A 13,194-nucleotide genomic window follows, 5' to 3' on the forward strand; every position below is an offset into this window, starting at 1 on the left:
GTGCGAGACCAGAGCTGAGCCTGGCAGCCCTCCTGCTGGTCAGGGGGAGGGGACTGCACCCCAGAGCCTTTTATTTCACCCATGACTCTTGCCAGGCGAGGTCAATGTGATTCCTTGCCCTTTGCTCAGCCTGGTTCTGCCCCTCACTGCCTGTGTCCCTTGAGCCTCCCTGGGTCTCCACGTCTCCATCTGTGAAATGGGGATCTTGACCCCCATTACTTGGCCATGACTCCCAGCACTCTGGAAGGCTCAGCTGCACCCCGGGAGGCCCTCCCAGGTGGAGAGGTGATGGTCTAGGCTGGATTGTCTGGTACTTCCCCAGAGACTACTCCTTTCGGTTCAAGTTCTGTATTTTTCAAGGGACTAGAAGACAGTGATGAACTGCCATCTGCCAAAGGCCACAAGGTGTCGAGGAGTCTGGCGGTGTGTGAGAATGGGCTGCCCAGTGAGGACGGGTATGGCCACCCTTCTCTCTGGGGCTCCACTTCCAAGACTGCCTGTGGAGGTGGCCGGGGTGGCTCTGGGAGAGAGTGTGGACCTGGGACAGCTGAGACCTGGCTGGGCCCGCAGCACCAGGGGAAGAATTTATAGGATGTGTTCCCCACCCAAATCTCGGGGAGACCAAGTCCTGGGCCCAGGAGCCCCTGCCAGTGGAAGTGGGTTCCTGCACGCTTGGCCGAGGGGATGCGATTCCACGAGTGTAGGTGGGATGTGTTGTCCGACAGGCTACCCGTGTGAACTCAGCGTTTCTCCATTCACTTATCAGAGTGGCCGGCTTGGGATTAGTTTAGAGGCAGAGCTGGGACAAAGACAGATGAGAAGGAATGGGCTGGGGTGATACAGGGTGGCTGCTAGGGGGAGTTAGAAACCAAGCAGGAATCCAAAGGTCACTCCTGTGCCTAAAACCTAAACTCCTGGGAGGACACACCTGAAACCTTTAGCAGGGACCTCAGGGAAGCCCCGTCCACCTCCCCAAGAGTAACATCCCGCTCTCCCTTCCACTTGTGCTCTCAGCCGGGCCAGAGAAGCCCGTGTTCCCTGCCCCTCCACGTCCTCTCCGCCTGCTGTGCCTTTCCTTCTGCTGGTTCCTTGCCTTCTGCTGGGCCATCTCCACTCAGAACATTCCTGTTTCTTCTACAAGATCCCACGAGCTTCAGCTCACCTGCCACCCTCTCCCAGAAGCTCTCTGACACTCTGTGCCCCCATGTCCTCTGGGTGGACAGGTCACCCCATTCTCCAGTCCTCTGTCAGCCCATTGGCTTAGCTGCCCTGTCCCCCATTGGCCTGTGAGCCCTTAGGGCCAGGCTGCCTCTCTCATCTCCTTGATCTCAGTGCTCAGCACAGGTCCTGGCACTCAGCAGGCGGAGCGTGGAGTGTAGGAATGAATGAGTGATGTCGGGCTCTGTCTGGTGGGACTCGGTGTTAGGCATGAGCTCAAAGAGCCAGGCTCTGAGCTGGGGTGAGGCTAGGAGTTTTGTATGGAGCTGCTCCCACGCTGGCTGGACCGGGCCAGGGGGCATGGTGGGCATGCAATCCCAACCTAGGAGAACAGGGCTTCCGAACATTTCGCTAGTTACCCGACTGTGAGCAGCACCCAGACAACTAGGGGTCAGGGTTCAGGCACCTCAAGGTCCTCCCCACTCTAAGACGAGATGTGCCCCACTTAGGCTTTTGTGGATTCCCACCCCTCTCTCCAAGCTTTCTCCTCCATTCTTCCCGTCCTCTGAAAAGAAAGAAAGGCAGGAAGACAGAGCCCTGCCCCTGGGGCTCTAGGGAACTATATAATTGTCCCCCAAGGAAGAGGGATTGCCCGAGTTCCCGAGCCCCACCTGTCTGTGGGAGGGGGGACGGGATAAGGTGTGTCCAGTCCCTGGGCTGCCCAGATCAGATGCTCCTTCCACTTAGGCTCGGCTCCGATGGCCCGAAGCTGGCCGGGCTGCGCTCCTCCAGGCGGGGTGGCTCAGAGATGGAGCAGCTGCGAGAGCTGACGCGGCTGCTGGAGGCCAAGGACTACCGGTCTCGGATGGAAGGCGTGGGGCAGCTCCTCGGGCACTGCCAGGCCAAGCCAGAGCTCATCACCGCCAACCTGGTCCAGGTGAGCGCGGCCCCACCCCTGCCCTCCCACCTGCCTCTCCCCGTGGGTACAGCTTCAGTCTGGAAAACTCTGAACAGGCTTAGACGTTGTGCCAGACCCCTCGTGGTAAAGGGAGCCCAGCAAGCATTTGGTATCTTGTTGCCTTGGTAACACTCTAAGACTGCTTGGAAGTGGCTGAAGGGGCGAGGGCACTGCCTCCTACTGGGCACCTTGGCACTGCTCAGGGGTGTCCTGGGCATCTCTTAGCCCTCTCGGAGGTTTATGGGGAGGAGGGCAGGAGTGAAGGATGCCACGGCCAAGGGCCGCTGCTGGTCTAGCTACGTGCCTGGTGTTTCGGGGGCAGAGCATGTAGTTGGCCAGGCGAGAGGGCCAGGATGGGTGGGGAGTGGGCACAGGCCTTTCACAGGCTGGAAAACAGAACATCTTGCTTCTTCCAGGAGCAAGGCTGCTGAGTCAAGACACAGAGCAGAGTGGTGAAAACAGGCATGAAGGCAGCAGACCTCGGTTTCCACTCAAGTTTCTTACTAGCTGTGTGATCTGGGCAAGAGATTTAACTTCTTTCAGCCTCAGTTTCTGTTTTGTTTTTAATGGCAAAGTGAGAATGGGGACACAGGCTTCATGGGTTGTTCGGATCATTCCAGGAAAGAGAGTGCAGAGTGCCTAACAAGATGCTCTCCAACCGGGCACACGGAGTGCTCAGCATGTGGTCCTTCCCTCCTGCCCCCCCCCCCCTTGAGGAGGCGAACTCCTAACCACTGAGAAGGTTCTGGCCTAGGTTGGATGGCCCCTGTCAGGGATGCCTCCTGCTGAGGTGGTTGGTTGGTCTGTGGGACCCCTGCCCAGCCCGGGTTCCCATGGGCTCTTGGTTTCTGTTCCCTCAATAGGTCTTTGATGCTTTCACCCCAAGGCTTCAGGATTCCAACAAGAAAGTGAACCAGTGGGCGCTGGAGTCCCTCACCCAGATGATTCCCCTCCTCAGGGAGCGCTTATACCCCATGGTGTTCTCCCTCACCATCGCCATCGCAGACAACCTCAACTCCAAGAACGCGGGGATTTATGCTGCTGCTGGGTCTGCAATGGATGCGATGATTCAGAACCTGGGTGAGCCTCCTGCCATCCCCCTGCTCGGCTCTCGTGGGCAGCTGGCTCCCTCCCTAGTGCCGCCCTGGGCTGGGCCCATCGTTCCTGCTTGGGAATCAGCAGAGGGGTGAAAGGCACTGGTTCAGCACTTCCCCAGAGGCTGTGTAGGGCAGGGGTGGGCAGCCCAGGGCCTCCGAGGTTCTCAGTTGGTAGCTCTTCCATGTCACATCCACCTGCGTGTCTTAGATGGTGAGAAGTAGAGGAGATGTGGAGATGATGTAGTCTTGCCTCCTTTAGTTCACGAGACATAAATGACTCACCCAGGGTCACCCAGCACCACAGTGAGTGAACCAACAGGGTATGGAAGGAAAAACAGGTCGGGATTGCCAGGAAGGAGTTGGGAAAAGCTGTCAAGAATTTTCTTAGTTGTAGAGATGGTAGCAGTGAATGTGGCTTGTGTGGGGACCAGGCAGGATGCTGGTGAGACTGCAGGGCGAGCCTGCTGGAGGTGACAAAGCTGACGGGTGGGGTGGGTGGGCCTGGATGGCTGGCCATCTCGATTGTCTGTACGGGAGTTTTGCCAGGGTCCTGCTGGCTTTTTGAGTGTGAAAAGGATGAGTTGCCTTTTAGGAAAATTGTTTGGGGCCAGAGCTTTGGGTGAGAGGGATTTGGTGGGAGGGGTGGTGAATGAAATTGGAATGGGATTGGGGGAAGAATGAAAAGAAAAGAGAAGGGAGCTATGGGAGAGACATCAGAAAAGGCAAGAGCCCCCCGGTTCCCTACGGACTGTGCAGTATCACATCTTGGTTCTTGAACATTAAGTGGAATTTTAGTGCATGTACTTCTGTTCTCCATTCCTTTTAGAGATTATTTGCAGGTGCTATTTAGTGTATCTAGTACACAGGCTGAAGTGCAAGTTCAAAACTCCTGGTATATGTGAGAATGTAGTTCATGCTTAGACTTATGTCCCAACCAGTAGGACCACGAGTTTCCACAAACCAGTCTTGCCTTGATGTACAAAAGCCTGTGATCTGAGGAGCATAGAGCAATGTCCTCTCTTTAGCACCCACAGAACATCCCCACAGTGAGGCTGGAACCCCACCTGGCACATACACTCCCCCCACTCCCCATCCTCACATCCTGGCCTGAGGCCAGCACCCTGCGGCTGGGACAGCACCATGCCCTTGGCTGGAGCCTCCAGGAGAAGTTTCCGTTACAAATCACAGGCCTGGCCAGGCCCTCCTCCGCCTCTCCAGTTCATAAATATTGTCAATTTCCTCTCTTCATCTCAGAGGGAATTTATGATTTGCGGGGTTTGTTGCTGTAGAACAAACAATATAAATCCAGCTCTAAATTATGGCTTGTTTTCAGTGCTGCTGTGGGTAAGTGAGATTGCTGTTGCCAATAACCAAGGCTCTTGGTAAATCACCGCAGGACCTGGATTTATTGGGAAAACCTACACCAAGTAAAATAGGCTTTAGCTATTTGAAGAGAATAAGCACCCTTGTCTGGGGACAGGAACTTTTAACTCTTCCCCTCCAGATCTTTTCCTTTCTGTCTTTGCCACTGGGCCAGCTTCCTTGAGCACTCTGGGGCTCTGAAGGTTTGGGCTGCAGAATCATGTGTCTGGAGTTGTCCTAAGGATCAGGTCTCATCTACTTGGGGCCCTGTTATGTGCATGTGGACTGGGCACCTTGAAGGGGCCCTGGGGATGGCCTGCCTTTGTGATCTGACCACACCTTGAGGCAGGTTGCAGTTTCCAGGAAGATGCCTGGAGTTCTCATTTCCTTTCGGGACAGGGTGTCCTTAAGTGTGGCTGACGATGTCCGCTCTGGTCCATCAGCTGGAGGACTTGGTGCAGGCAGAATGGAACCAGGCATGAGGGGAACCGTTTTCCTCTCTACCCCTTAGGTCCGTGCTAGGCTGGAATGGAATTGGGTTGGCCTCAGAGGGATGGTGGAGCCCAGTAAATCTCATGGGGCCCTAAGGGTGAAGCTCAGGGCCTTGGCTCCACGTCATTTGAACAGGTGTGGCAGTGGGTGCTCAGGGCCACATGGCTTTGCTGTGGGTCTTGCCCCCTCAGACCCACCAGCAACGTTGGTTTGGAAGCATTCTTAACTATGAATTGATGAGCCAGTTTCCATATGCACCTAGGCCAGAACTGAAGGGATGCAGGTTGCCAACAGGGACAGTTCTTCACTGCCAGGTGTGCCCATGGTAGACGCAAACTCCTTCCAGGAATGGTTGTCATGTCTGGAGTGTCTGAGCCTGGTCTGCAGAGGGTGACATGCATGCAAGTGACTAAACTTACCCCGGTCCCAGGGGGTTGGGTGGTGGAAGGAGGGATGGGGCAAGTGGGACAGGAGAGAAAAGGTGCAAATCTTCCCTCCCACATCACCCAGGCTGAGCCTGGTGGCCCTAGTGGTTCTTGGGGGGGACCCTGCGCCCCCTCCTGGAACTGGCTTGGAGCCCTTTGAGCAGAGAGAGCTTTCTCCCAAGCCGGGCCCTTCATGCCCTATGAGGGATTTTGGGCTCCAAGCTGGAGAGAATCTGTGAAATGCTGTGAAATACTTAAATGTGAAAAGACACAAAGCAACAGCTCAACATGCTGTATTTGCTTCCTGACCTCCCGGGGCTGAGGGGGTCAAGAGCACAGCCTGGCAAGGCCGTCTTCTGGCACAAAGTCCAGAGCGCACAGCCGAGCTGGGAGGCTGGCCTTGGGCTGCTTCGGATGCCCCTTCATTCTGGAGTCAGCGATGAAGTCCACTCACCAGCCGCCACATCTCTTCTAGCTTTTAGGTTTTTTGGGGGGACAGGTGGTGTGATGGTTACACAACAGCTGGGATTTCTGCCCCTGTCCCTTTTGGGGGGATGGTGAGGAAGGGGTCACGTTGGGCTCCCTGACCTCTGCCCTTTGTCCCTGCCTACCTTAGGGCTTCTCTAGGGGTGAGGCTGAAGTGGCATCTTCTCTACTCAGCACCGAGACCTTCTGATTTTAGGGGCATTAGTCCAGGTATCAAGGCAGTTCCTTTGCTTGTTCTTTGGGCTGTTACTGGGTGAGTTACAGAAGAAACTTCATTAATTAAAACATCGGGCTGCTGACAGCTCACCTGCTCCCGGTCAGATGTCTACATTCAGGCTTCTGAGTGCCCCAAGTTCTCTTCATTTACCACAGCCCCTGGCCAGTGCTGGAGAGAGCAGATAAGCTCAGAAATGGGTGACTTCAGATCTACTTCGGCTGTTTTTCTCTCTGAATTTAAACTTATTACCTTATATGAATCATGTGACTAACACTGTATTGTTAATGGAATTTACAAATTTATCTGTGGTGCCCCTCTACTACACCACCTGCTTAACAACATCCCTCTTACCTTCTGTCTCCTGTCTACATGCACACAGGTTTCCCTGGTTAAAAATCCAAATGTAAACACAATTTTGACTTTGCATCTTTCATTTAACACTACTGAGTTTCCCAGGCTATTATGCAGTCTTTCTAGCTAATTTAAAAATAGAAAGTATACTTTCCCCCACTGTAAAAGTATACTTATTAATTATTGAGGAAATAAAAATGCAACGCATCTGGAGGGAAAGACCTCACTTACAGTCCCAACTCCTAAAATAAACCATTATTAACTTTTGGCCTGTTTGTACACATGGCTGTGATTATATTACACATTGAAATCTGCATTGTGGTTTTTTAAAAAGACAAAGCAGGAGCATTTACATATAATTACACACTTGAGTTGCCTTTTAAAGCTCAATCACCTGCTACACCATGGCTTATATTTTCTGTTTAGGTGGCTCATTCCCAGTTTTTTCCCGTGATGAACAGACCTAGTTTGGGTGGCCACAGAGAAGCTGGCTGTGTGACATCATAACTTGCTGAGCTTATTGCATTGTGACATCATAACTCTTAAACCTAATGTCAGGACTCCAGTTTGATTCCAGTTTCTGCTACTACTGTTCATATGCCACCACGTTTTTCACACTTTCTTCAAAGCTCTCCTCGACCTCCCAGTAGCTGTGGTCCAGGGTTGGGCTGAATGGGGCAAGTGTGAGGCCCCCTGGACTCTGCCCCATTGCAGAGGGGAGACCAGGCCCAGGGAAGCCAGGTGTCTGGCCTGCCAGCCCGTGGCTGTGTTCTCTCCACTGCGTGGCTTTTCTTGCCCATTGGTGTGGGTAGCACCATGACCAGTCACGGCTTCTTTGTGGGTGCAGAAGAGGAGCCTAGAATACCCTGGGCTAGGCTAATGGAGCCTGGATTTTAAGGGTTTGAAAGTTCGATTCCAGCCTTTTAATGGATTTCTCCACCATGAAGTTTGCTGGGCTTTCGGAGCATTTTAGGGTAATAATAGTAATTATATGCTCCAGTCACTGTCCTAAGCATTATGTTAACTCATAATCCTCATAGCAGTTCTATAAGGAGGGTACTAGGATTATCCCCATTTCATAGATGGGTAAACTGAGGCTAAGAGAGAATAAGTGACTTGTCTAATGTTACAGAGTAAAACGTGGAAGGGCCGGTGTTCAAACCCAGGCAATCTGAACCCAGAGCCCATGACCTTAACCTCTAGGCTTTACTGCTCACATTAAACCTGGCGTGACAGGAAAGTTGAGCACCCTTCACCGTAAAAGTAGAGAGGCCAGCTACCTGGGGCATGGTGCTCTGGGTCTCTACACCAGCTTGGGCAAACTTGGTGCCTCTGCTTTAACATTGCCCTGTACTCTGCAATGTGCAAGATGAGATGGTCACCAAAGCTCCAGACACCACCCTGCCCCCTGCCCCCCGCCTCTCTGCCCCCTGCCCCCTGCCCTGGCTCTCAGTTATGCGGGCATGGTGCTTCCCACTGTGTTAAAGCTCATTTTATGTGTCTGTCTCCCCCTCTTCTTGAGGGGAAAGAGGAGGAGGAGGGAGGACGGGTCTTACTTAGTTCCTAGCTCCATGCCCGTGCACAGAGGACACCGAAAATGTTCCACGTGGAAATACCTGAGCACCTGGCTGTGGGTACATCCTGTTGCAGAGTGCACAAGTTCAGGCTTTGAGGAGAGCCATGATTTCTGAATCTGCCCCCACCCCTTACCCCTTATCTATCTATCTATCTATCATCTATCTATCTATCTATCTATCTATCTATCTATCTATCTATCTATCTATCTATCTATCTATCATCTATCATCTATCTATCTATATCTATCTATCTATCTATCTAATCTATCTATCTATCTATCTATCTATCTATCTATCTATCTATCTATCATCTATCTATCATCTATCTATCTATCTATATCTATCTATCTATCTATCTAATCTAATCTATCTATCTATCTATCTATCTATCTATCTCTATCTATATCTATCTATCTATCTATCATCATCTATCTATATCTATCTATCTATCTATCTATCTATCTATCTATCTATCTATCTATCTATCTATCATCTATCTATCATCTATCTATCTATCTATCTATCTATCTATCTATCTATCTATCATCTATCTATATCTATCATCTATCATCTATCTATCATCTATCTATCCATCCATCATCAATCATCTATCTGTCACCTATCAATCTATCAATTATCTATCTTTCATCTATCATCTATCTATCTCTATCATCTATCTATCTATCATCTATCTATCAATCATCTATCATCTATCTATCTATATCATCTTTCTTCTATATCTATCTACCCTTTGGTGTGATTATGGCTTAGTACTTCAGTTTCCTATCTATCTATGTCTATCTCTCTAACAGCAATCATCTATCAATTATCTATCATCTATCAATGATCATCTATCTATCTATCTATCTATCTATCTATCTATCTATCTATCTATATCTATCTATCTATCTATCTATCTATCTATCTATCTATCTATCTATCTATCTATCTATCTATCTATCTATCATCTATCTATCTCTATCTATCTATCTATCTATCATCTATCTATCTATCTATCTATCTATCTATCTATCTATCTATCTATCTATCATCTATCATCTATCTCTCTACTTATTATATATCTCTATTTATCTGTCTACCTTCTTTCCCCCACAGCTCACAGCAGTTTGGGGGCACACTGACCGACCATCTGAAGGAGATCTGTGGGAGGAAATGGAGTCTGTTTGGGGCCAGTTTAACTACCCCAGGCCACTCACATGTACATTCACTTTTTAAAGTGGCCCCATTGTGACCTGGAAAAAATTAACTTGGCTCCCCAAAGGGCCTGTTCCCCACGCAGGTGTTGTGGGTACCTGGCTCTGAGCGGGCGGGCACCATGGCTCAGCTGCAGCATCGCAGCCACGGACACACTTTATCTCTTTCAGACAACCTTTGCCTCCTGCAAGTGTTTGCTGGGCGGGTGCGTTTCCTGAGTGGCCGTGCAGTGCTTGATGTCACAGACCGCCTGCCAGGTGAGCACCCCCAAACATACCCCCCAGCCTTTCAGTCAATCTCTATGCTGCTCTCCTGGCATGTTGCTGAACCCACTTATCTTAGACCAAAAATAACTACAGAGCATTTAAAATATTTGGTAATTTGGTTTTTAAAGATAATCCCCACATCGCCAGAAGACGATCTTTGTATTTGATGAAAATGAAGCAGGTTGGTACATAACCAAAACAGTTTCTAAGAAACCCTGATGCCTTTCTTTTTCTCTGCTAGTAGCCCAAGGGCGCCTGACCCCTCCTGGGCAGGTACTGCCTTGCGGGCCCATGGCTGGGTCAGCAGCAGCACAGTCATGACAGTTAGGTAAAGTTGTCCCTTCTTCGGCCTGGCGAGTGGCGCACGGGCTGGATTCCAACCCCACCCAACCCCTTGGCCAGGTGCCCAGACTGTGTTACATGGAGATGGGGCCTCGGCCTGAATCGGCTCTGCCTTGTTCAAGCTTCAGCCATGGAAAGCTCGTTCCAAGCTCCTGTCTGTGTTTAGTTTGCAGCATTAGCTTCAAGTGATTTCATTCCAGCGCTGAAAGCTTCTCCCATGGCCCTTGAGGTGGCAGAATGGAAAGGACACAGGCTTTGAGGGGGACAGACCCATTTGCTACCTGCCAACTCTCACCTTGGGCAGGTTACTAAAATTGTTTTTGTCATCTTTCTTGCTTGCTAAGAGCCTCCTTCCCATCCAGGAAAGTCCCATCTGGGAAGGAGGCAGAATTCAGTCTGTTCTCTGGATTCCCGAGGGCCCCCTACAATGCAGATGGATCATGCCACTCCCCTGCTTAAATCCTTGCGAGGCTCCCAGCAGTCTTCAGGAGAGTGGCCAAGCTCCCTGGAGTGGCCTGCAAGGCCTGTCTCTGCCTGGCCCTCGAGACTAAGCTCCCTTCCCCACCCCCAGTTATAGATCCTGGGTCATTAGTCCTCATAACAACCCCATAAGGAGGGTGTGGGTCCCATGATTATCCCTCCAGTAGAAATAAGGAAAATGGAGCTTAGGAAGGTTAAGTGCCCAAGGTCCCTGGGTGAGTAATCCAGGATTTGTCCCCAAGCGCATGGCTGCAGAGCCAGGTCCTCACCCTCCGTGCTATGCCTGGGTAGCCCTGATCTTTGCCTCCTGGGTGCCAGCACGCCACCCTCCTTATAGAGGCTGGTCTCCATGCTCTCACCTCTGCCTGCCACATGTGGCTCCTGGCCTGCAAAGCACCATTGCAGCTCCTCCATTGCCCCATCTCTTGCTCCTGGCCTTGTGTGTGGGTCCCAGAGGTGGGCGGGTACCCTGCTTTAGATGATCGATTTACTGTATATATTTTCTATTTCCAAGAGACCCCACAAAGCAAGAGTTTCTATGCAGCTCTTCTGTTAACTAGGTGTCAGCCAGGAGCACAGAAGGAAATTTCAACTGACATGAGGTGGGGACTAATAATAGCACAGTTTAGCAGGAATAAATCTCGTGCTAATTACTCCAGCTGCCTTTTAAGCTTAAGTGTAATGGGGTTTTCTTCCTCGTGATGACTCCCAGAAGGGCTACTGCCAGTCTCTGCCAGCTTGAAAGACCCACCGTGAGCCAGGTGACCCCCCTCTCTGTCCCCGGGGAACGTGGAACTCAGGTGGGCGGGATTGATGCCTCCCTTTGGGAGAGAGAGGAGTCCAGTGTGGCGGCTGTGGCAAGACAGGGAAGGTCGCTCTGTCCAGGGCAGGTGGACCCCTCACCCTTTGGTGGAAGCAGGGAAGCTGTGCCTGGGCCTGGTTCTTGGGAAAGTTCTCACCCTCATTTGCAGGTGGGGATTTAGGAAACTTGAGTTACAGGTGTGCAGAGCAGGTAGCTGGTCTTACCGTGCGGCTTGGCAGCCAGCCCCTGGGAAGACCATGCTGTCTTACTCCCGCTGGCTGCTTTATTTTCCAGATACGCCATGTGAAAGAGTATCCAGTTCTCTCTCTAGTACGAGTTTTCTCTGTCTTTGGGTGAAGCCTCAGAGGTGGTAATGTGGATTTAAGCAATACTAGCCCTAGCTACTATTTGTAGCCTGCTTCGGCACTTCATGTACATTTGTTATCTGATCTCTAATGATCGCAAGAGTTTTGTTCAGGATTCTGATCTTTACCTGTCAGGGACTAGACTCAGAAAGGTCAGCAGCTTTTCAAGCTCCCACAGCTAGTAAGTAACAGAGGCGGGGCTGCGATCGGGGTGCGCCTGCCTCTTCCTCTCTCCTGGGCTGCAGGGACCCACTATGTCTGCCATGGGCCCCGAGCACTTTGCCTTTGCCTACCCCTTCCCCCATTAAAAAAAAAAAATAACTGTTATTTTATAAAACTTGGTATAAACGCAAATATAAACCAGGCTACATATCTTCATATTTCCCTCTTCTGATTTTAAAAGAAATTAAAATCTGCTCATGGGCCCCTAACAGGTCATGAGGCCCAGGCACTGTGTCTAATGGATCAGTTGCCCCCCCCCCCCCCCCCCCCCACTGGGCTGCCTGCCCTTTGAGGGACAGAGCTGGTGTCCCAGGAGAGGGCAGTGGGAGAGCAAGAGAGCGCCCGACTCAATGAACTCTCCCTCTCTTTTCCTGCATGACAGTGCTGGTGGCCTCGGTGTACCCCCGAAAGCCCCAGGCCGTGGAGCGCCACGTCCTCCCTGTCCTCTGGTACCTCCTGAGCAGCATGACCGGGCCCGGGGCCCTGCCCGGGCGGGGCGGGAGCGTCCGCGCAGTGCTGCGGCGGCTGTCCAGGGGCCTCCGGGAGCAGATGGGCCCCCGGCTGCAGGACTTGGCTGCGGCTCAGCCCAAACAAGTCCTCCAGACGCTCCAGGGCCTCTTAGACGCGGACTCCCGGTGAGGCAGCCCCAGGGCGCTGGCCGAGGACTCCCGGCAGCAAGGCCGGCAGCTCACGTGCCTCGCGGCGGGTTAGAGGCGGATCTGAAACGGGCGATCGTTACTTTGCATCTTGTTTTATTTTTATGGTGGCGTGATCTCCCGGCCTACTTCCCCTTAGAGTTCCAGATGTACACAGTGTATTTTGAAGTAGAAATAAAAGAATGACTTATTTTTCTAAGGTTTTCCTATCTTCCACTTTTTTTTTTAACCTCAGAGAGTTTTTCAATCGCTAGGTTTGTAACAAACGGAACAAAACACGACCACAGCAAAACCTGCTGTGGATAACACTGAGACAAAGACGGGGGAAAAACGTAGCACAGACCCACAAGGTGCAGGCCATTTTGGGGTATAGCCCCCTGTCTTTGAACAGCTGGACAACCCCCACCCCAAACCTGGGGACCCTGAGTTGGCCACTGCATTCCAGTCTCGTCAGTGGCCTGATTGGAGGTGAGTGTAACAAGCAACTCTGGGGGACACATGCTTCTGCCTTAAAACCTCTTCTGCAGTGTCGCCTGGTCCTACGCAAACCTTCTCATGAGATCTATCCAGCTCATCCAAAGGCAAGGAGAGTGGGACATCTGCGCTGCTGAGAGCCTTCTCTGGAGGTTGATAGATGGTGTTTTGCACTTGAAACACCATAAATGAAAGCATGTGGTGGAGCACACAGCTCCACATGGTGTGCACATGTCACGTGGACACTCT

The 13,194-nt window shown here is 51.5% G+C and overlaps 1 protein-coding gene across 2 annotated transcripts in view; it reads left to right on the forward strand.

Annotated features, from left to right (window-relative positions):
• TOGARAM2 (TOG array regulator of axonemal microtubules 2) overlaps window positions 1-12,454 on the forward strand; it is a 36,608-nt gene extending 24,154 nt beyond the window's left edge. For both annotated transcript variants that reach the window (XM_087823825.1, XM_087823826.1), the window contains 5 exons: window positions 361-455; window positions 1,906-2,095; window positions 2,980-3,196; window positions 9,509-9,595; window positions 12,198-12,454. In XM_087823825.1, coding sequence (XP_087679951.1) covers window positions 361-455; window positions 1,906-2,095; window positions 2,980-3,196; window positions 9,509-9,595; window positions 12,198-12,454 — 846 coding nt within the window. The remainder of the gene's footprint in view (window positions 1-360; window positions 456-1,905; window positions 2,096-2,979; window positions 3,197-9,508; window positions 9,596-12,197) is intronic.
• Window positions 12,455-13,194: the final 740 nt, after the last annotated feature.

The sequence above is a fragment of the Miniopterus natalensis genome, chromosome 13, assembly GCF_054644295.1.
Source record: "Miniopterus natalensis isolate mMinNat1 chromosome 13, mMinNat1.hap1, whole genome shotgun sequence".
NCBI lineage: Eukaryota > Metazoa > Chordata > Mammalia > Chiroptera > Miniopteridae > Miniopterus > Miniopterus natalensis.